At 42.8% G+C, this 21,048-nt stretch overlaps 2 protein-coding genes across 6 annotated transcripts in view; one reads left to right on the plus strand and one right to left on the minus strand.

Annotated features, from left to right (window-relative positions):
• The first annotated feature begins 3,859 nt into the window (after positions 1-3,859).
• On the plus strand, positions 3,860-9,691 carry selenom (selenoprotein M). Its single transcript, XM_063490713.1, has 6 exons — positions 3,860-3,966; positions 4,603-4,775; positions 5,509-5,544; positions 5,744-5,778; positions 5,865-5,943; positions 7,984-9,691. Exons 2-6 carry the CDS (start codon positions 4,680-4,682, stop codon positions 8,212-8,214), a joined length of 477 nt encoding a protein of 158 aa, XP_063346783.1. The 5' UTR covers positions 3,860-3,966; positions 4,603-4,679; the 3' UTR covers positions 8,215-9,691.
• smtnb (smoothelin b) overlaps positions 8,709-21,048 on the minus strand; it is a 51,721-nt gene continuing 39,381 nt past the window's right edge. For 4 of the 5 annotated variants that reach the window (XM_063490707.1, XM_063490709.1, XM_063490705.1 and 1 more), the window contains 9 exons: positions 15,480-15,659; positions 15,193-15,268; positions 14,048-14,227; positions 13,778-13,840; positions 13,603-13,675; positions 13,344-13,520; positions 13,125-13,251; positions 12,841-12,992; positions 8,709-10,344 (listed from right to left, as the gene is read on the minus strand). In XM_063490707.1, the coding sequence (XP_063346777.1) occupies positions 10,191-10,344; positions 12,841-12,992; positions 13,125-13,251; positions 13,344-13,520; positions 13,603-13,675; positions 13,778-13,840; positions 14,048-14,227; positions 15,193-15,268; positions 15,480-15,659 (1,182 nt within the window). In that variant the 3' untranslated portion in view covers positions 8,709-10,190. Of the gene's footprint in view, positions 10,345-11,275; positions 11,454-12,840; positions 12,993-13,124; positions 13,252-13,343; positions 13,521-13,602; positions 13,676-13,777; positions 13,841-14,047; positions 14,228-15,192; positions 15,269-15,479; positions 15,660-21,048 lie in introns of all 5 variants that reach the window. The other variant, XM_063490708.1, reaches the window with a different exon arrangement.

The raw sequence follows: 21,048 nt of genomic DNA on the forward strand, positions 1-21,048 counted from the left end.
GCTACAGGCATGGCCCTAAAGAATGTAGCCTCATGGGCAGTGTAGTCCGTGCTGCAGCGAGAATGGACTACCATACACGTTATGTGTCTGTGAGCGAGGGAGGGAGAGAAAGGAAAAGTCCGAGCTGTCACGGAGCAAAAACGGGAGCTGGAAGCATGTAAATATAATAATAACCACTGCAGCCAAGAAGAGTGCCTGACGAGCCCAGTTGTAAGTAAGCTATTAAGACTCAACTGTACACTGTGTTCGTGTTTTCCTCCGGAAAAAATAAGTTCGGTTGGAGCAGCCTTTCAACGCCTCTCTCTGTCTCTAGCAAAGTTGACCCAGACAACAAAGTAAAGCTAGTTTTCAGCTACGAGCCCGACACGGAACCCACCGTATTAGCCAGAGGTCCCTTTACTACGGTTCGGAGCCGCGGACCTTCAGTAACAGTAATAAATCACAGCAATAGTACATTCACGTAGTTTTAAACAGCATGATAATATATTAAGTAATCCAAAGTATTCAGAATACGTTACTCTCATTGAGTAACGTAACGGAATACGTTACAGAATACATTTTGGGGCATGTATTCAGTATTCTGTAATGGAATACATTTTAAAAGTAACCTTCCCAACACTGAGTATAGTGGATATACTGGACACAATTATGCTGAATATGAAGCTGTCAGGCAGGAGGAAAAGAGAAAGACCTCAGAGAGAGCTCATGGATGTAGTGAAGGAGGACATGCCACACAGGACACAGGTGTGGCAAAGGAGGATGCTAGGGATAGGGTGAGATGGTGGTGACCCCTTATTATTTAAACCAGTTTTTGAAAGTCGTCAGATCTCATCTCACTGCTTAGAGGCACTAGCTGGAGTTCCATAAATTGCTGCACTGTTCTTCCTCCTCTTAGATGTCTTTTTACAGTGTCCATTAACAACAAAAGGCAATAAATGGCCTTCTATGGCTCCTCAGTGGTGAACATGCTCTCCTACTGCCTGGGTGTTTGGTACGCAGGGGCCACAACTGAGAACAGGAAGGCTGTGCAGAGGGTAATTAACACCAACCAAAAAATCCTTGGCTGCTCTCTGCCACCCCTGGAGGCGATCGCCAGATCTTCCTATCTCAGAAAAACCAGGTCCCACACCTTCACACTCATAAACAGCTTCTTCCCCTGGGCCACTCAGACTGTCAATAAACACTATGCCCCCCACACCCCACCTCTGCCCACCCGCCTCACCAATCTGAGCCATGGTCTGAGAAACCCTCATCACTCAGGCCACTCACACACGGACACTACTCAGACCAAGTCTTATCTCTGCACTGCTTCCAAGCAACTATTGTTCTCTAATGTGTGCCTTTGTCTTATTGTTGTGTATATTCCTCTTGGTTGTATATATTTCTCCTGTTTGCTGTTTATTCCTGCCATCTACCATTTATATTTTATTCTGGCACGGCTTGTACAATGACACAAAAGGACTATACTATTCTAAATAATTTAATGAGGGCAGGTTTCTTAAGTTTCCTTTCTTACTTTTGATTGATGGGTGGGGGCTTTATTATAATAGAACAGGGGAGAAAAGAATGAAAAGCAGGGAGAAAGACAATCAGTAAATAGCCTCAGGCCAGATTCTAACCCAGCATTATCCTAAGATTTAGCCTCCTGTCAGACCACAATAGTTTTATTCCATTCTATTCCAATTAGTTTTAAGTCATATGGGTCACCTGCTTTGCCTGATGAACTAAACCATCACCCAGTGTTGCACATTTTTACCTTATGTCACTTATTAAACATGTAATATACTCACTTCCTAGTTATGGGTCAATGATACAGTGATAATGATGCATCTTTGTGTAATGTTTTTTCATTACTTCTAATTATCGTTATTGTATTTACTGCATATAAATATGTCAAAATAAAGACTTGGAACTAGTGCACTCACTGCCATAAATACCGGTTTATTCAAAGAGGGGAAAAAAACTAATTAATTCTACGTTAGCCTGTGGAAACACCTGAGGGTACTTCATGAGTCTCACTGGTACTTAAAAATGCATGAGTCAAAAACTGAGTGTGTGTTTATGTCCGTGCTGTTTAGGGCCAAGACTTGTTGGGAAAAGCCGTGCACTGTGGTTAGCTGATGGCCCCCTTGAAGCTGCTAACAGTACCTACACTAGACCTTCATAACATTACCTGTAACAAACAGTTAATTATTTATCTTAACTTAATGCATGAACATTGACGTATTTTCACATTACTACAGAAAAAATATATAACATAGCATGCACAATCCTTAGTCTAGGACACTCCTTATTCTCAAGAATTCTGCTCAATGTTTACAAGCTGCTACACTGGTCACTTTAAATCACTTAAAGGTCACTTTAAATAATTCAAACTATAAATTTTAAATTGTTATTGATACTTTTACCTCCTAGTCTTAAAGTGTATATTTATTTTCTTACCCTTCTTATATTTATTGTTTGTTTTTCTTTTGCACTGATGTAACCGGACCCTCGTTGTCTCATCTCTCTATATGCCGTACTGTATATAGGGGAAATGACAATAAGGTTTACTTTGACTTTGGCTTCTGATTTAGGACTGTCCCCAGAAATGATGGTCCAAGCATGAAGGGGCACACAGTGAGATGGCCTACCTTGCACGCAAGTACTTGGCAGCACCCGCCACATCCATACCATGCGAGAGGTTATTTTCACTTTCTGGGCATGTTGTTCAGAAGACGCGAGCTGCCCTGTCATTTGAAAATGTCATAATGCTTGTCTGTTTGAGCAACTGGTTCAGTGCAAAGAAACAAAAGTAATAGGGACAACCCATGCACTGTATGTTTTTAGTTCTTTTTTTTTTTTCTTTCTCCTTTGTGGTGTTTCCATGTTCATGTTTTGTTAGGAAAACAGACAAAGGAAGCGGCTTGCGTTGCTCAGCCTCTGCTAAATACAACTGGAGAGCAACAAGAAGTATAGCCAAACTGTGTTAGTCAAAGACACTGGAAGTATTAAGGTATAGCCTAACTGCACTTTATAAGCTTATGTATTATACTCCCCACAGTTACATATGCATTTTATTTATTGTATTTTTATTTTTAATGTGTATTGTGTCTCCCTGTTTTGATCCCATTTAGATGGGAATATATTTTGTGAGCCTTAACTGTCTAATGGTAAATTAAATAGTTACATTGTGTGGGAGTGTATGCTTAAGTTTCCTTTATGCATATTTTTGAGCATTCAGTACCTTTGAGGTTTTTCTGAAGAGTATTTTGGAGTTTTCATTGTTTTGAATTGTTGCAATAAAAACATATTTGCATAAAGCAAGTATATTTGTTCACTCCCATACTGTTAAGGGTATTAGAAACATGAAGAGTATGCTGTTAAAGTTTCTTTAGAACAGATTTAAAAAAAACAAAAACAAATCTGATTAATTTGCGATTAATCTTGAGTTAAATATTGATAAGTATGCGATTAATCGCGACTAAATATTTTAATCGACTGACAGCCCTAATAAAAACATGACATTTGTCCAGTGTTGTGACTGAGACTTCTGTCACCGGTGGCACCAGTGAAGTCTATTTATAAACGAGTTTCACACAAATGAGCTTCACTTGACGCGTAAGAAGTCTCAGCACAGCAGTCCTGAAAGGGACATCCTGATAACAAAGAAGCTGATCAACAGCACAGTGAGTTCAGGGAGGTAAGCTGTGTAGTTGTAGTTTACCTCATTGATGTTGGCGCAACTTATTTGCACGGTTTTTTCAAGTGAGATTGTAAACCTGACACCCTTCTTGACACGAGGGGAGGGCCTCCTTCTTCCTGTTGTTTCAACTAATGGTTTACAGTCACCTGCTTTAACCCCGGAAACAGAGCAGTGCAAACACAGCAAACAGCTCCAGTTTTTCTTCTTCCCAGAAATGTTTATATAGGAAGATTTATCCTTTATATTTAAACAGGAGAACAGCGAAAGAAGGTAAAATACAAGTAAGTTGGATTTATTTCATATTCGGATCTAATATTTCTTGAGTTCAGCGCTCACCGGTCACTGAGAACTTTTGTAGTGCGGGAATCAGACACCTGAAAAGTCTGCTCCCACAGAGGGTTGTTACTCATTAAATATTCCTTGACTTGGTAAATATCACATTTCCTTCACGGGACTCTGAGTTTTTCAACCACAATCCTTCTTTACAACAATCGATCTTCTTTAATCCTCCTAAATCCAAGATTACACAGGCTAAATAACTTTGCATAGTTCACCCTCAGGATCAGTCTACCATATAATCCAGTGCATTTAGGAATTTAAAATTATGCTGTTATTAATGTAACACGGCGCATGTGTCACTTTGCACAAAAGGGCATCAAAAAAAAAAAAAAACCCAGAAGAGCACGCAGACAATAACAGAGCTCTTTCCGTTGTCCATCTCTACAATTACACCGCCTGTGACAGCCTATAGAGCGCACATGAAATCCATAGGATTCATTTCTTTTAAGGAAGCCTGGGATAACCAATGAGCGCGCTATCCACGCCTCCTCCTCTCTCCGCCACAAAAATATTTGACGTGGCAAAAGGTCCGGACGTGACATAGCTGCTCATCATCTCTCCTCCCTCCTCTTCCATAGCTCGGTTACCTTCACGCATCTGCAGGTACTGGTCCCGGTGAAGAGCGAGTGCGGCACCTCGATCTGAAGCAGGAGAAATGTGGCTGATCGTGTTGGCCAGTTTACTTCACTGCGCCTCGGCTTATGATGTGGATCTGAAGAAGCTGGGGGGGCTGGCAAGAGCGAGGGTGGAGGTAACATAAGGCTTTATTTTTTCACAATCCTCCCCATAAAGAAGAACACGGGAATAATCGTGTCAGAGCCAATTATCAGATTAGTTTAAACGTGTGAATGGGTGCCCTGCTTTTAAACATTTTTGGATTGGGCGCATGCGTGAGCAGGACAGATGTGTACTAAGCTGAATGGATGCCTCCGTGCCTGAATGGCATGCGCTCTAATGAAGAACATGGTCTCTAATTCGCATTGTTACTATTTTAGTAACCCTAAAATCGTCATCTCAGAGTGACTTGGTGGAAGCTTAAAAGGGGGGCACAGGGTGTGTAACAGGCGGTCCTGCACAAAGACTGAAACTCTACGCCTTTTTCTTTTGAGATCTGTGCAGTTTCCCCCAGGGTGTCACCCAGTCACCTACTTGCCAGCATCACTGAAGCAAATCATGATCTGTTGTTATTGTAGTGTTAGTCACGCCTTATACCTGAGGCTCAGATATCTGCAAAAATAGGTCGGGTAGCCTTCCCTGGGGCCGTACTAAGCGTTCTTCAAAGTAAAAGCTTGCAGTGATACCAGCACATAAATTATTTTTTTCTGATTAGGGATCATAACCGCCAAAAATGTATAAAGATGCATTACAGTTGCAGATGACGTGTGTTCAGTAATCATGTTTCCAGTTCTTGTAAAGCCCCATTTCTGAAACACGAGCTCTGCATGTAACTTTTTCTTGTTTCTTGTGTCGTTGTCTTTCCTCAGACGTGTGGTGGATGACAGCTGAACAGGCTCAGAGAGGCAAGTTGCCCTGTTATGTGAACAAAAGCGACAAAACACTGAGAGCCAGGGGTCAGAGGCAGGCTAAAGCCTTACTCTTGCCTAGAAGTTTTTTCTCTCTGAGGAACATTTTAGTTTAGAGTTTCACATAATCCCTGACAGATTTGCCACTGAAACCCAAACTGAGTAGAAAAACACTAATCCAAACCTCTGTCTGCAGGTCAAAGCCTTTGTGGTCCAGGATATTCCTCTTTAGTATCCTTTCACTGAAGTGCACTGTTACTCTTTAGAAATATCTGCTCATAAACTGCACGCTGTTTAATCCCTGAGCACCACCTCAGCCATAACCTGGTGATGAAGCACATTCCTGGTGCAGACCCCGAGCTTGTCCTCCTGAACCATTATTATGAAGAGCTGGACGTAAGTGTGTGTTGTGCATTTCTTTTTTTTTACTTTTGTAAATTGTATTTGTTGTTTACTTGCAGCAAATATGATACTCGTTTGTGCTGAATGTCAGAATCAGTTTAACAACTGAAGTAAAGCATCTCACCACAAAGCACCAACACTTGACATCATTACTCGAAGAGATTACAGCTGAAATGATGACAAACAGGCGTCCTGTGACCGCTGAGCAGGCTCTGAGCTTTTCCCGTCTTTTGGATTAAAATAACTTCAGAAGGAAACAAGAAATCTGCAGAGCACAGGTCATTCTACAGATATATCCCACTTTGATATGACAAGAATTTACTTTTAACATTTAAACTTGAACTAAATTATTACTTAACTGACTATTTAGTTACAAAAATGACAGCTTTTTTTCCCCCCAAATTTCCTCAAAGCCTGGTTGTGCCGTGATTTTTATTATTTTTTTTCTCAACTGTGTTTCCTTACTCCTTCTGCAAGCCTTCAGGCGTTTTAATGAATATTATTTCCTCAGGCTCTTCAGCCACGTAGTCGGTTATAATAATCTTGCAACAAATCAGCAGATTGTCTTATTAATTTCATACAGTTAAAAGTAAGTAATCCTTCATATGTTAAGCCTTAAGTGTAACAAAATTCAATGGCTGTGAAATTATCTGGTCAAATATGACCCGTTTTATTTTATGTGACAAAAAACAGTGACACAGTGAACCATCTGCTGAGATATAAGACACCCAAATTAGACGTACTTGATAAAAAGATTGATAATGATACAGAACAGTTAGAATTTGCATAAAATAATAAAATTTTACTCCAGAAACAAAACCTTTGAACAGCTTGTAATGTTTTTGTGTAAATGGGAGTCACTAGTGTTGCCAAGAGCTTTTACTCATGAAGGTTACATCAATGCTTTTTAAAAATAGCTGCTACTGAACCACATGCTGTCAGTCACCTCATATTCATTCAGTTCTGTCATTTAATCAATTTATTTATTTTGCACTTCCCTAAAAGTAAAGTGAGTAACACCAGTGACTTTAACTAAAAGCTTCAAATTATTAAATAAGAGAGGAATTCAGATAAACCACTTACCACTAGCAATTCAAAACAATAGACTTTTCTCATGCAGTTACGCAAGTTCAGCTTTGTTGTGTCGTGTTTAAAATATATGTGATAGTCCTATTATGGCGTTTTAAATGGTAAAAAGCATATTTCTGTGGTCAAAATACAGCATTGAATCACTGTACTTGACTGTGGGGATGAGCATTTTTGTGGTGGTCGAACTTATTTATCACTTAACAAACAAAAAAAATTGTTGAACTGAATATTCGAGAAGATGTAATAGTTCGGATAACGTTTTATTTGAACATGGAAATAAATTGTGTTTTTCAAGTGTAATATTTTTGTAAATGCCGGGAGCATTTCTATGAAATGACTCGCAGGTCACTTTGTTTGATCTGAGGCTTCTTTTAAATTTTAAAGTACTCTTATGAATTAATCAGATTTTTCTCCTTTTTACTTTCCCCGTTCTCAGGTGTTATTTTGTTTTTAACTTCAGCCATATCTTTTATATAGCCTTATTTTTTCTTAACTCCTGTATTTATTGCCATGGTTGTGGTTAACAGCCTTTATCGCATTTTTTTTTTTGCACCTGTTGTTCCTTCCTGTGACGTCTTGTATGTTTGCATTGTTAATCAGCCTCCACTGGAAAGCTCTTTGGGCCAGTTCCCATGCTTTTAAATGGGTTGTATAAATACAAATGTCTGTTATGACATTAAAAAGAACAGCACATTGGCCAGAAAACTGTAACAAGGATCCAAAAGAAATGTAAAATGTTTCAGAGCTTTGTAGTTTCATCATCACGAGTGATCTTTTCACACAACACATAATTCATTTATGCAGGTTTAATGTTTTTTTCAGGTTTCTTTAAACCCATCAATGTTCAGCTCAGCTTTACTGCACTATTAATATATCGCAGATCAGTGTCTTTTGTTTAGCTCACAGTTTAATGGTCCTTTTATAACAAGTGCGTTTCCTCTGCAGCGCGTCGCCCTGTCTGACATGACCCGCTCTGAGATAAACGAGCTGCTGGGGAAACTGGGTTTCTACAAGAAGGCTCAGGCCGAGGATGAGGTGCCGGAGGAGTTCCGCTTCTCTCCTGCCAAAGACAGCCCGTTCAAAAATGAGCCTGCCTACCAGCCTTCTACTTCATCTATAGCCACAGAGAGTGCCTCCTCAGAGCCCAGCACAGAAGTCAAACACACTGACCTGTAAGAGTAGACATCAGCAGTAACAGTACCCCTCTAGCTCCCTTAGCTGCTCCACGACCAGCTGATTATCACAGGTGACAGAAATGTTTGTAATTTTAGAGCCTAGCAGATTACAGATGAGCCCGTCAGCAGGCCTTTGTAGACGCTCCACAGTCTGAATTTGCACCTTTTTTTTTTAACATCACTGTCCATTGTGTTGTCATCTGTCATAATGATCTTTGCCTCATTTGAGCTCTTTTGTGTGTCTGTGATTGCCTCTGACCTACTGTGAAACTAAATGAAGCCTCAGGCTGAAAATCGTCTGACTGGCCTGGGGTTGATGCTGCGTGTTCTGGTGGGTTGGGCTGATGCGCACAAAAAGACTCAAGTGCATGGAAAGTAAACCATTTTTAAAAAGAAGTGTGCTCTGGCTCTTGTTGTGCTGAGTGTTTGTGTGCAGATATCCCACGCTGCCGGGACCATGGATAGTCTTCAAAGCAATAATCCCACAAACACACGTTTGTTTCTCAAATTGGTTTATTTCACATTTAACTGTGGTGCACAGAAAAATGAAATAATGTGTTTTAGCTCTCATATATATATACACACACACACACACGGACACACATACAATACTCCACTGCTTCATGAAAGCTTTTTTTCTGTCGGCAGCAGATAGTTCTCAAATAATCTCTGAAATCTAAGAAATAAGCTTCTTTTAAATCAACTCTGAAACCAAATTTTCTTCTCGTAGAAACCCAAATTTTGTACAAGTGAAATAAAATATTCATTTAAAATTATTTTTTGTCCCTTTTCCTCTTAGCTACATTTAGTTAACTATACAGTTGGCTGGTTATCAGTCATGAATCCTCATGTTTGTACTGAAAGCCGGCTTTCACACAAGAAAATATAACATTGTGGCATCTTAAGCTTATCGACAAAACCTTTTAAAAGCATGATGTACACACCAGCGTTAACCGTATTAAAAACTACTCAAGCATAAATAAGGAGCCCTCTAACAGAGCTGTGTGAGAATGTGTGTGGCAGGGCAATGCAGCGGTGGTGGGAGGTGTGTGTGTGTGTGGGGGGGGGGGAGACGACTGTGTGGTCTTCTGCACGTATGCTGTCCACCAAACAGCCAGTAATGACACAAATCAGCTGAATGACTTCTTTGTACCGAAATACAAAAAAATCCAAACCTCAGTTTAACAGCTAGCACCTTTAATCCATACTTATATGATGGTGATGGTGATGATGATGATGGTGGTGTGGTCATACAGGATGGATCAAATGTCCAGTAAATATCCTCAGTAGCTGTTTGGACTTCAGAAAAGTGAGATTACAGCAACGATGTTGAATCCATTTGAATAACAAAGGCAGAAAATCCCTGTGCTCATGTAATAAGAATCATTATACTCATCAATTACATCAAAAAGAAAATAACTTAATTAAAACACTTCAAGCAACATGAGTTTGGTAAAAAAAAAAAAAAAAAGTAAAAGTACCAAAATTGAATAGAAATAATGGATCGTTTGGTCGGATACGTTTTTTTCTTTTTCAGTGGGATTACTGAGAGAAGTGCAAATACATTACAGTACTTACAAAAGTGTAGCAGAGAAAAACGCATGTGCAAATACTTTAAAAACTGGAAATACTAGAAAACTATTTTTCTTTTTTCCCTCTTGAGGCGTTTCTTAGTACAACAGCAATGTGATCAAACTACTGCCTGTTGAATATTACTTGGAGTTTTTAAACCAAAGGGGTCTTTTTAAGAATCATGCTGCTGCTGATCTCTTACTGGAGAACGGTAGACTTTTGTGTCGACAGTGTGTGTGTCCAGAATAAGCAACACACATTATCACTGCCGGAAGATATTTTACGCTGATTTTAACTGATACATACACACGCACACACGCTTACAATCCCCAAGCCGACCATCAGAGATGTGCAACTGTTCGACCCAGCCTGTCAGAGTGGAGGCCATCATCAGGTGAAAACAGGTCAGAGGTCACAGGGCCGACCCATGGACATCTCGTATCTGCGCAGGTGGTTGACCAGAGACTGCACGTAGGTGAAGACGCATTTGGAGTCTGGTTTGTTACCCATGATCATCATGTCTTCCACCTCCAGCAAAGGCATGCATCTGGCGTGGGTCCTGAGGAACAGGCGTACAGGACAGCGTGCATGAGAAAGCAGAACAGACAGAAGACCAGCTGGGAAGGAGAAATCATCATGTTCACTAAAAGTTTTTTTTTTCTTTTTCAAATAGATGATTCTTTATCTATGAATATAGTATAAATGGCCATGGAGGAGGTCTTTATCAGTAGGAAAAGCTGCAAAAACTTTGCTGCTCTTCACATTTTCCAAAGCTGTTTAGTGTGCTTGAGTCTTTGGCACATTTGCTCTGAACCATTACGGACCCTTTAAAAGCTCTGTATAAATAAACTTGGGTAATGTTGGGCATTTCAATAAACAGTTTTAAGAACTGAGACCTCCAGTGTGAGCTATGCAGAGTGTAACCACAAGGTGGCAACATCTCCTCACACTCTAAGCCCCCTGAGAACTCCTACAAAGAGAAAAAGCACCTAAAAACAGCAGATGGGCCGATCCCCTGCATGAGATAATAAACGTCAACAACATAACATTTTTTCAGTAATTTCAGGAACTGTGGACATAAATCATTCTGCACTTTATTTCTATTAGAGTATCTTTACAAGGCTTAACAAGCCAAGTGCATAAACACCTGTAACCTTACACTTGATAAAAACTCGGTGCACAAAGCAGGCTTCATCCTTCTCTGTTTTTTTTCTTAACTCTGTTTGAAACTTTGTGATCCGGCAGTTCCTTTTAAAGCACTGATCTGCAGATGGTCCTGGCCCTCTGCCTGAGCCATAGTCTCAGAATACAGATACACACATACTATCACACACACACACCATGTTTGGTACTTTGGAGCTTCAGATTAACATGAAGCATCAAATATCCAAAAGAAGCCAATAAAGGAGTTTTTCCATGTTTTACATTTTAAGTCTGTCGGGAACCACAGAGTGTGTGCGGTTCCCTCACAAGCTCGTCCCCTCTCTCACCATAGGCTCAGTTTTAGCTGGGGTGCAACTCTAGGAGGAATTTTTGGTTTTAACCAGGCCCTTCGTCACCAGACCCCTGTAGAACTCCTGCAGGTACGTGTACACACACTTCCAATCTGGCTCACGCATCTTCACCATGTCGTCCACATCCAGCAGCTGGGGACAGTCCACTAGTTTCCTGCACCCCCGGCCAGCGGGGGAAGGGGGTAGAGGAAGGGAATAGGGAGAGGAAGGAAAGGACCCAAAAAGACAGAAACAACGTGGAGAGGACAGGAAAGACAACAGGCAAAGGACAGATAAAAAGACACAGAAGGAATGGGACGGAGACAGTAGACAAAGAGAGGGAGAGTGTGGGAAAATGAGGAAGTAGGAGTGGAAAAAAAACAGAAAGCAGTGAGCAGCCAGTGAAAAACAAAAACAGAAGGAGTGAGAAAGAACACAAAGAGAAAACAATCACATTACATTCTGTGTTCACAAATATATCCATGAGTTGACATGCTTCATGAACATCTCAGTACATACATACAGTGCGTGACAAAAACACGTACGCACACACACAAAGGGAAAACAAAATGTCAAATGAGCGCCAGGCGATGCTCATTTAGCCTTTTTGTTTGCTGTTGTTTTTTTCTGTGCACTGAGACGAGGATGTTTTTGTTGTTGTTTTTTTCTTAACCATAGTCAATGTGAAATACCAGACACGATGAAAAAAACAACATGGATTCTGCAAAAAACACAAAAAAACCCAAAGATACAACGACAGAGTGACTAACAAAAAAAACAACCACACTGGTGCACATATAGTGTGTTTGAGTGCGTATCAAGAATCCAGATAGTAAAAATAAACTATTGGCGGGGATTTGGAGTGCCCGGGGAGGTGAGTGATAGTGCAACACAAAGGTGAGAAGATCTGGGGGAGTGGGTGGGGCTGTGGCTGAGTGACAGGACAGCGCTGAGTACGATTCACTACTCGAGATCTCTCAGCGTTACATTATCCTGGTAGGAGCACGTGAAAATGCACACACAGCTGGGTGGGGGTACCAAAAGTGAAGACTGGTGGCATAAAAGAGGAATTTGAAAAAGAAAAGAACAAGGAGAGTAAAGAGTTTTAGACTAAAATAGAGGAAAATGACTCAAGGCACAGAGGCGAGCTTATAAGTTTTGTTTTTGTTTTTTTTAACCTGTTTGCTGTTTGGAGTGGGATTGCCCGTGGGGATCTGGTTTGGAGGAGATTGGGGCATCAGAGCGGTTACTCATAGCAGAGGAGAGAGTGGAGGTTTAGAGGCAGAGGTATTAGAGTAGTAATGGGCTCAGTCATGAGTGGGGTTTTGATAAACCTGGGAGAAAGGGGGAAAGCAGGACATCGGTCGAGAAGTTTTCTCATACCGCTGGTCTGCAAATGCCGGCATACAGCGACACAGAATAAAGGGGAGCAGGGCAGCGAATCAAACTGGCTCAGACTTCCCATCACTTCTACACCTATAGGCCTAACACAGCAGTTCTTCTATCTGTTTCCTACAGTCACTGCAAATGTTAGGAAGAACCTGTCTTCAGCGTGTACTCACTCTGCAGCGCTAAAGGCCACCTCAAAGTTTTGCCTGCGGTTGCTCGGGCTCAGGGAGTTGTAGTCAAAGGCTTCGGGGAAGAAATTGTGCACCAGGGCACAGAACGCCATGCCGTCACTCCAGCTGGATGAAAAATTCTGAATATCCACATGCTGACGAAGGAAAAGAAACAAAACAGATACGGAGACGGGGATGGATAAGCAGTGGAAACTTTCCCAAAGTATCATCTCAGCTCAGGTTCAAGATTAAAAATGAGCACTTAGTGTGGAGGATCGCTGGCTCACCTCATATGAGCGGGTCTTGGCACGACACCAGTCGAGGAGCATCTGCTTGATGGAGTTTGCATTGGGTACGCCAAAGCTGGTGGAGCGCTGGACTTTGTTTACCTTGGCCACCGCCTGATTTCCAGGGCTAAAAGAAAAGTCAGTTTTGTGTTAATATTTACATGCCTCCATCTGCTCCTTTTCTTTCTTTGGTAGCACTACCTTTCTGTTTATTCTTACCCGCCTCCCTCCTTCTCCAGCTTCTCTATCATGGCTTTGCGGGCCTGCATGGCCGATGTCTTCGGCAGCGTCTGAGCCCTCATCAGCTCCTTGCGCCTCTCCGCCTGCCTTCGCTCGATGGCGGCCAACCCGCCGCTGCCGCTTCGCGACGACGCGTCATCCTCGCGGTCGAACACACTGAGCGCAGGAGGTTAATTTGAGAGAGTGCACAGATATTTAAATCTGCTGTAGTTAATAGTACAAATGCCTCGTGACCAACCTTCCTATTTTTTTGCTCGTGTTAGTGGAGGTGGAAGAGGTGAAGCTGAATGATTTTGACTGGACTGTCCCTCCTAGAATGACAATCACACGGACACATTAATGAGAAGATTAAGAAAAAAAATACAATGCACTCGAGTGAATGTGTTTTTGTAAATCCAGCAAGCAAAACTCACTGTCTGTTTTCTGCACATAACTGGACTCGACAATAGTACTGCGTGTTGATTTGCTCCCATCATCTGAAAACACACAAAAAATTTTTTAAATTGACCATTCTTTATAAAATTCTTCCCATCTCTGTCTTTATAATCAATTTTTTTTGATGCAACACAATTTTACTCTTTTTACTTTCAAGCTAATGTCTTTGTTTTGAATGTTTATAGATTGGTTTTATTGTTTTGGTTTTACTTCAGTTAAATGCTGCTTCAAGAAAGATTAGAGACTACCAGACTGAGCAAAGCGGTTCGTTTTGGTGATTTGGCCGACGGCTGACCCATCTGCCGACTTCTCCACCTTGCTCGTGACCACCTCTCCCGCTCCAACCCCGGCACGACCTTTCTGCACCCGGTCTTCTCTCTGCTGCCGGAGCTCCTGCAGGCGGGTTTCGCGCTCCTTTTCTCTCTGGTCTGGAGTGGAGGAGAGGAGACGGGAATGGTGGAGAGATGATGTCAGTGGAAAAAGAGGAGGAGGAGAAGGAGGACAAGAGGTCCTAAATAAGCTGACAGCACCTCATCTGACTGCCACAAAGTTGGATTAAGTGAGGCCTTCCAGATTTGAGGCAATATGTTTGAGAATTCTTTCCACGGGACTGTGAAGGGTTTCTGAGCACACAAACACCCACAGGTGGGAGTCTTAACAGCCAAGCCAAAGCTGTCAAATAAGATGTTCTGCACAAACACCACAGACCACAGAGAGCAAATACACACCGCGATGTCGAAAACGCTGGTACCTGCACTGGTGGCTGTAGTTTTTCTCAGAAAACATGCATGCATTTACACATACTGCACAGTATTAATGATTTACTAACTTAAATTGTGTCTAATATCTAGATCACCGAGGCCCTCTTGGACCCTTTGCATGCTCATTTCCACCGAATCCACTGACGCATCCACTCTAAATCTGAGCTCATCATTAGCAGGTGCTTAATGAAACCACGTGGTGAGTGCCCGCAGAAAAACAGATCTTAACTGTTGTAGGGTGAGTGTTTAACACATTAAAAAACCCAAAAACAAAACACAGGATGCATGCACGATACCAAAAAATGTCATAATATCCTCCATCACAAACCACATCTAAGATTAAAATTGTTGTGGTCTCACAATGACAGGGTGTGTGCACACAAAAAGGCAAACACAGGCAAGTATAAATTGTTATTGCACACTGCACACCACCTGTCCTACCCATTTCCTCTTGAGTACATCCCAGCATGGCCTCTGAGGGCAGAATTAAAGGCAATTACGTGTCAAGATAAGGTATAAACAATAACAAAAAAGTAGATGAAAATTAGAAATCATCAGGCCTGATTGCTTTTGAATATCTAAAAAGAAAGCCTTCATGCAGTTTGGAGTAACAGTAAGATGCATGGTGTTACCTCTCTTTCTTTTACGGAGGTCTCTCATGGCTGCGCGGATCATCTTCCTCTCCTCAAAGTCTTTTGACTCATCGAGCTGTGAAAGAGGGGATGGAAATATGAGGGGTCGTTCTATGCAAATCTGCCCAATTGGTACTTTCTACGGTACAAATCTGCACGCACACAATGCAGAGCTGTGACAAGGTTTAGTGTCAACGCACAAACTTTCCACATGCCTGAATCAAAACACCACTTTTATCTAAATAATAACTTAAATCATTCAGAATTATGGCTCCGGCGTGACGTACCATTTTGTCAAGGAGCTCTTCATCCTCGATCGCAGCCAGCTTTTCAGCCGTCAGTTTCCCGGAGCATTCAGCAGGTTTGGTCTGAGCGCCAGAGCCATTGGGAATGACTGGGACGTGACGCTGGACAGACGAGACAGCGGAAAACACCGGCTCAGAAGCGACGACGGGCCCCGTTTCCATCTGCGCGCAAAACGAACACAGTAACACAACACAGAGCGTGAACAGGAGCACATTTATTATCATAGACTGCAAAGAAAACCGTGACCTTAGTTGGAAATCAGTGAGCTACTGGAAGGACACTTCTTAAACCAGAGCCAAAACCAAAATGAAGGAGGGTAAAAAAGAAAACTTATTTGAAAGTGGCTGACATTTAAGATGTAATCAGAACAAGCCGACGGCTGCTCTAACACATCGCAGCGACAGTACGTCTGACGCTTCCTGTCCAGTAATAACTTCCTTGTCTCTAGACCTGCTCCAGCGGGATGATCTGCGAGGGAGTGACAATAAGCACACGAGGCTAAAAGAAACCCTGCCAAGTTACTGTTCACTAGTTTATGGAGTGCTGCTGACACATGGATTTTTCTTAATCATACAACACTGCTGCCAACCCCAGAGTTTATGTGACAGGTGCAATACTTTACTCTCACTGTAAAACAACGCATTACTATATAAAAAAGTCCAGAGGAAAAATATCTCCTAAGGGCTGAGGAGCAGAGCTGAGGAACGTGGGAATGTGTTGCATTATTAAGAGTTACCATGAATCCTATAGAAAATTCCTTTTACATGTTCATATGGTGCCGAATGCCTGTGGCAGACTATATGTTCTAGCTGTGGCCTCAATGCTTTTGCTGTAAACGACTCTGGGTCCAGATATAGCTCAGGCAGCTGGTCCCATCTGTATCCACAGCCGCCTAGTCCTGCCCACTGAAGTCCCCCAGCCAAACCAGGTCTCAGCAGGGAGGGACAATGCCCAGCTCAGCCACAGAACTGGGTGATCAAAGGTGGCCCCTGGTTTTCAAGTCTTTTCTGGACACAGAGTTCTGACCCATGGGACAGGCTGGACTGAGAGGCCCGCGACCGATGAAGAATGTTCTGGGAGGCAATGCAGCCAGACAAAGTCTCTGAGTCAGGCCACAAGGGGAATGCACACGGGGTGAGAAGCTCCCCGATAACCTTTGTGGTCGAGTCATGTATAACTAAGCCTAAGTGTACCTATAAACATCCAAGTCATTGTGGAATTTAAAAAAAAAGCCTGTTTTGATAGGTTTTTTTCTGTGATGGGAGACTGCTTTGACCAGTTCCAGGTGAAAAAGTATAAATAGAAAAAATGCCAAAACAAGCTCAAACTGGGCAAAGACACCGTCAGATAAGATCACCCCTCATTATCACATCGGTCTGCTGAAAGGATTACCACTTAATAGAAACCAGTCACCTTGACTTAAAGTAGTTGATTGGCGGTCCCAGCTGCCTCCACAAGATTAGACTCTGCATGGTTCAATAACTGAATCTCATGCTGCAAATTCCCAATATCCCTGGAAAAGTTACAAGTGCACACACAGAGGGTATGTTACACAGTTGCAAAAGCAAACAAGCCTCAAGATGAGGACCACATCTAATCAGAGCCTTTCAGTCTTTTCTAACCTGACGTCTTGATACTAGGCTCCTTTCTGAAAAACATGAATGTACATGCCACACACTGTGCCACATGAGTTAAAAACGCCTTCAGTGGCTTTGCCGGACCTGCTTTCCTTCCCTGCATTTTCTTTCTAACTCGAGATTGCAACTTTATAAATGAAAAGAAAAAAAAAAGCCAAAGCAAGACTTCAAACGTTCAATTCTATTTTATGCCTGCCAAAGTGAGCACGGCACACAATCTGCAGATGGCAAACTAAAAGGCTGCTGCTAAATGTAATCATGCTTCCCTCCGCTGGGAAGTGCATCCACTCAACAGAACACTTGCAGGCATCCATGAACGCGAACCGGGACACAATTAGAGACGCATGGTGTTACAGCACAGGAATACCTCTGTGACAGACTGCGGTGGAGTCCTTCACATAAACACAATCTGTCAGAACTCTGTGGCAGCTGAGACGGTCAGCTGAGACGGTCAAGCTTACTGAGAGATTTGAAAGAGGTGACCAGAGAGAGTATGTGGTTTGAACACGGGATCGCTGCTGCGGCACATTAAATTAATGGTCTGCTGATCCGCAGGTATTGGCAACACTGGCACAAAAAGACAGTCCCATTCTTCAAGTGGCTTATCTGAATTAAAGGGATCATGATCAGAATCATTAACAGAGCAGTACCATGCTGTTGCAGAGAGAAATGTTTGCCATCAGAGAGGGAGCAGAGAGGGAGCGGCACGTAGCAAAGGTTGGTGGGTGAGGGGCCGGTGAAGGTGCGTTTGTCCTGGGAGACACAGAGACTGAGTCCTGGATAGGCGTTAGAGGCTCCTGGGGTACACTTAACTGACTATGGAGGAGACAGTGTGCTTGGGTTTCCTGAGGTGCACTGGAAAGAGAGTGTTGGGGAGTGCAGCTGGAAGTATCCTGGAGTTTTTCAGACCCAGTCTCCTGCATGCAGGATGGAGCACCACCGGATGAAGTTTTGCTTTTATTAGAAATTAAACTGGAGCAGTCTTTGCTGTAAAGTTCATGCATTGATGGATCAGGTAGCCCCATCACCTGACACAGGGCCTCAACTTGCCTCATCAGCCTTTCCTGCTGAATCCTCAGTCTCAGGTTCTCCTCCTGCAACCTGGAAATTGTCTCAGCCAGAGGAGCCACCTCAGCCGCAGCCTCATCCAGCCGGGCATCCACTCGCTTCCCAAAGGCTTGCAGGTCACTGTGGATCTCCCCCACGGCACAGCGCAATGTTGCCTCAAATTTCTTCACACCAAATTGCTCCTCTTCATCCTCAGCTTCATCCTGAGCAAGCAGGTCCCCAATTACTTCTTCGAGGCCAGACTCAGCACAAGCACTGTCTGGGCTTCCCAAAGCCTCAGGAGACTGAGAGGCTGGGAGGAAGTCCAGGTTCACTCCAGGCATGGCCAGACAGAATGTAACTCACACTGGCCAATGTCCTCTTTGCTGAAATACACACAAGTTTCCAAAAAGTTTATCCTGCGGTGTCAGATCAGGGCTGTGTCCTATGCCTCAGTGAGAATAGAAGTGTCCTCTCAGAAAACAATGCATGACCTTTATACCCCCAGCAAATCCCCCCTGCAACCAATGAGTATGCAGTGAATCCCGTTTCCCAGGCAGCCCACACCTACTTATTTCTAGGTGCCCTGGGCGTGTATATTTATCTCCTGCCCCGCTATTATTCCACTGAGCTGGTTAGATCTGGGGCACTGGGGGAGGCCAGAGGGGGAATTGTAGTGACCACAAGTCAGGAAACTCACACCTCCCAGTTCAACTTTCCTTTTATCTAAAGCACGTCCTTCACACCTCCACTGGCAGGGAGCAGGCATTTAGATGTGGCTCTAGGCCTGGGCTGAGGTGAAAAAGTTGCACACTGGTTGTACACCTCCTGTACTAAAGGCTTTCTAACAAAATACAACCTGATTCATCAGCTCAGCCATTTTGCATGATTACCATTCAAGATATACCTCCAGATTTGGGAAGAGGGCAAAGAATTTAGATCCATGAGAAAACCAGACATGCTGTGGATATGAAGTAAAGCCCAGTTTTCAGAGCTCTGGGCAAGGATGTTAGGAAGGACAGCAATTCCAAAATTTCGTTCAAGGGTAAAGTCAAATCAGCCAGTGCTGATGTCAAGTACTTCTGTGTTAAATTAAAACTTCTTAAGATCACATAGGTCTGTGTACCGTCTTCAAATTGAGTGAGATACTCAAAGATGTTTTGCTGCACCACAGTATAGAAATCAAATAGTACCGTGCATTCTGCATCTATGAACACAGTGTGAACAAGAAGCATTTCATGATTGTCATCAATGATTGTTATCATTGATGACAAACATAAAGAAGGAAAGTAAAGTGCATCAATCTAGGATTAAAATGAGGACTGGAACTGGGGAGAAATTTGACAAAGTGCAACAGTCTCTGAAATTTAAAGATAAGCAAATGAGAATGACGTGGGCTCGAAGAGTGAATACAAATGCTTAGCGGCAACAGGAACAATAGCCAAACCCATGGAGGACATCGCTCTACTCTATTAATTAAGTACATCTCGAGCCTTTACCCTCCGGTCTGTGAACCAAGCTTAAATCTGTGACACACATGAACCGGTTGTGTACCCAGCATGCGTCATGGATCGGCAGCATGCTAACAATAGAGTTTTCATCCCTCTGTGTGACAGCGAGACAATCTGCCACTGACTTTGAGCTTAGATGTCCACGTTCATGCGGCAGCACCACCAGCGTGACCAAGAGCTTTGAAATAATCTCTGCGACTTTTGGAAAGGCCAACTGTCCTGTCATCACCATGGTTATAAAGCTAAGGCATCATCTGTACTTGGGTTCAAGGCCAGCGATCAGCATGGACAGACAGCGGACAAAACAGGCAGGAGCAGCTGCGATCACTTAGAGCAGAAGCCAACATTAATTAGCCACCACCTAAAACGAACTCTCATTGTAATGAAACACTGCGAGCACTTAGCCGAAATAAAAAACTACAAGTCACTCAGTATTTGGACTTTTTCATTGTTAATATGATCTGATCCGGTCTCTCAAATGGTTCCTGATTTAAAAGTGATCGTCTAGAAAAAAAAAGCCGATGCTATCAGCGTCTTTTATTGGGATAGAAATAAATTGCAAGTGCTCAGGTTAGACCACCAAAGTGAAGGCCAGACCACCCAAACAGATCAGAGTTTCATCTCAAAACCACTCTGGTCAATTAACATCACTAAACAGGAAGAGTTTATTCAAAAGCATGCCATCCTGTGCACTCTCTTATAGTCACTAATGTGAAAAGGGTATGTGGGTAAGCTTCTTTAAGGTCAATCCTCCTGACATGTCACCTACTCTCTCTCTTACACACACACACACACACTGATGTCTGGTTTGCTATCCTCGTGGGGACATCCCATTGACATAATGCTTTCCCTAGCCCCTTACCCTAACCCTAACCATTAAAAATGAATGCCTAACCCTAACCCTTACCCTAAACCTAACCATAACCTAATTGTAACCCTGACAGTAAAACCGCATTTTGAGTGTGAAAATTGCTTTCAACCCCGAGGGGACCTGGATTTTGGTCCCCACGGTGCAGAAAGTCCCCACCAGGATAGTAAAAGTCAGATTTTGGTCCCCACCAGGATAGTACGAACCCGTACACACACACACACACACACACACACACACACACACACACACACACACACACACACACACACACACACACACACACACACAAGCTAAACCAGAGAAAGTCAGGCAACAGGTGGGCTCTGCATCTGCCTGAACCAACCCACCAACCTCTGAGCTCAGCTTAACCAACGGTGTCTGTTGTTTTTCACAGTCTCATTAGCGTGGTGACTGAGGCTCAGTCTTCGATGGTGAGCAGAAGCTGTTGAAATCGCAGCAGCAGACTTAATGCAGCTCTGCGCTT

This window comes from Pelmatolapia mariae, linkage group LG12 (assembly GCF_036321145.2).
Source record: "Pelmatolapia mariae isolate MD_Pm_ZW linkage group LG12, Pm_UMD_F_2, whole genome shotgun sequence".
NCBI classification, from domain to species: Eukaryota; Metazoa; Chordata; class Actinopteri; order Cichliformes; family Cichlidae; genus Pelmatolapia; species Pelmatolapia mariae.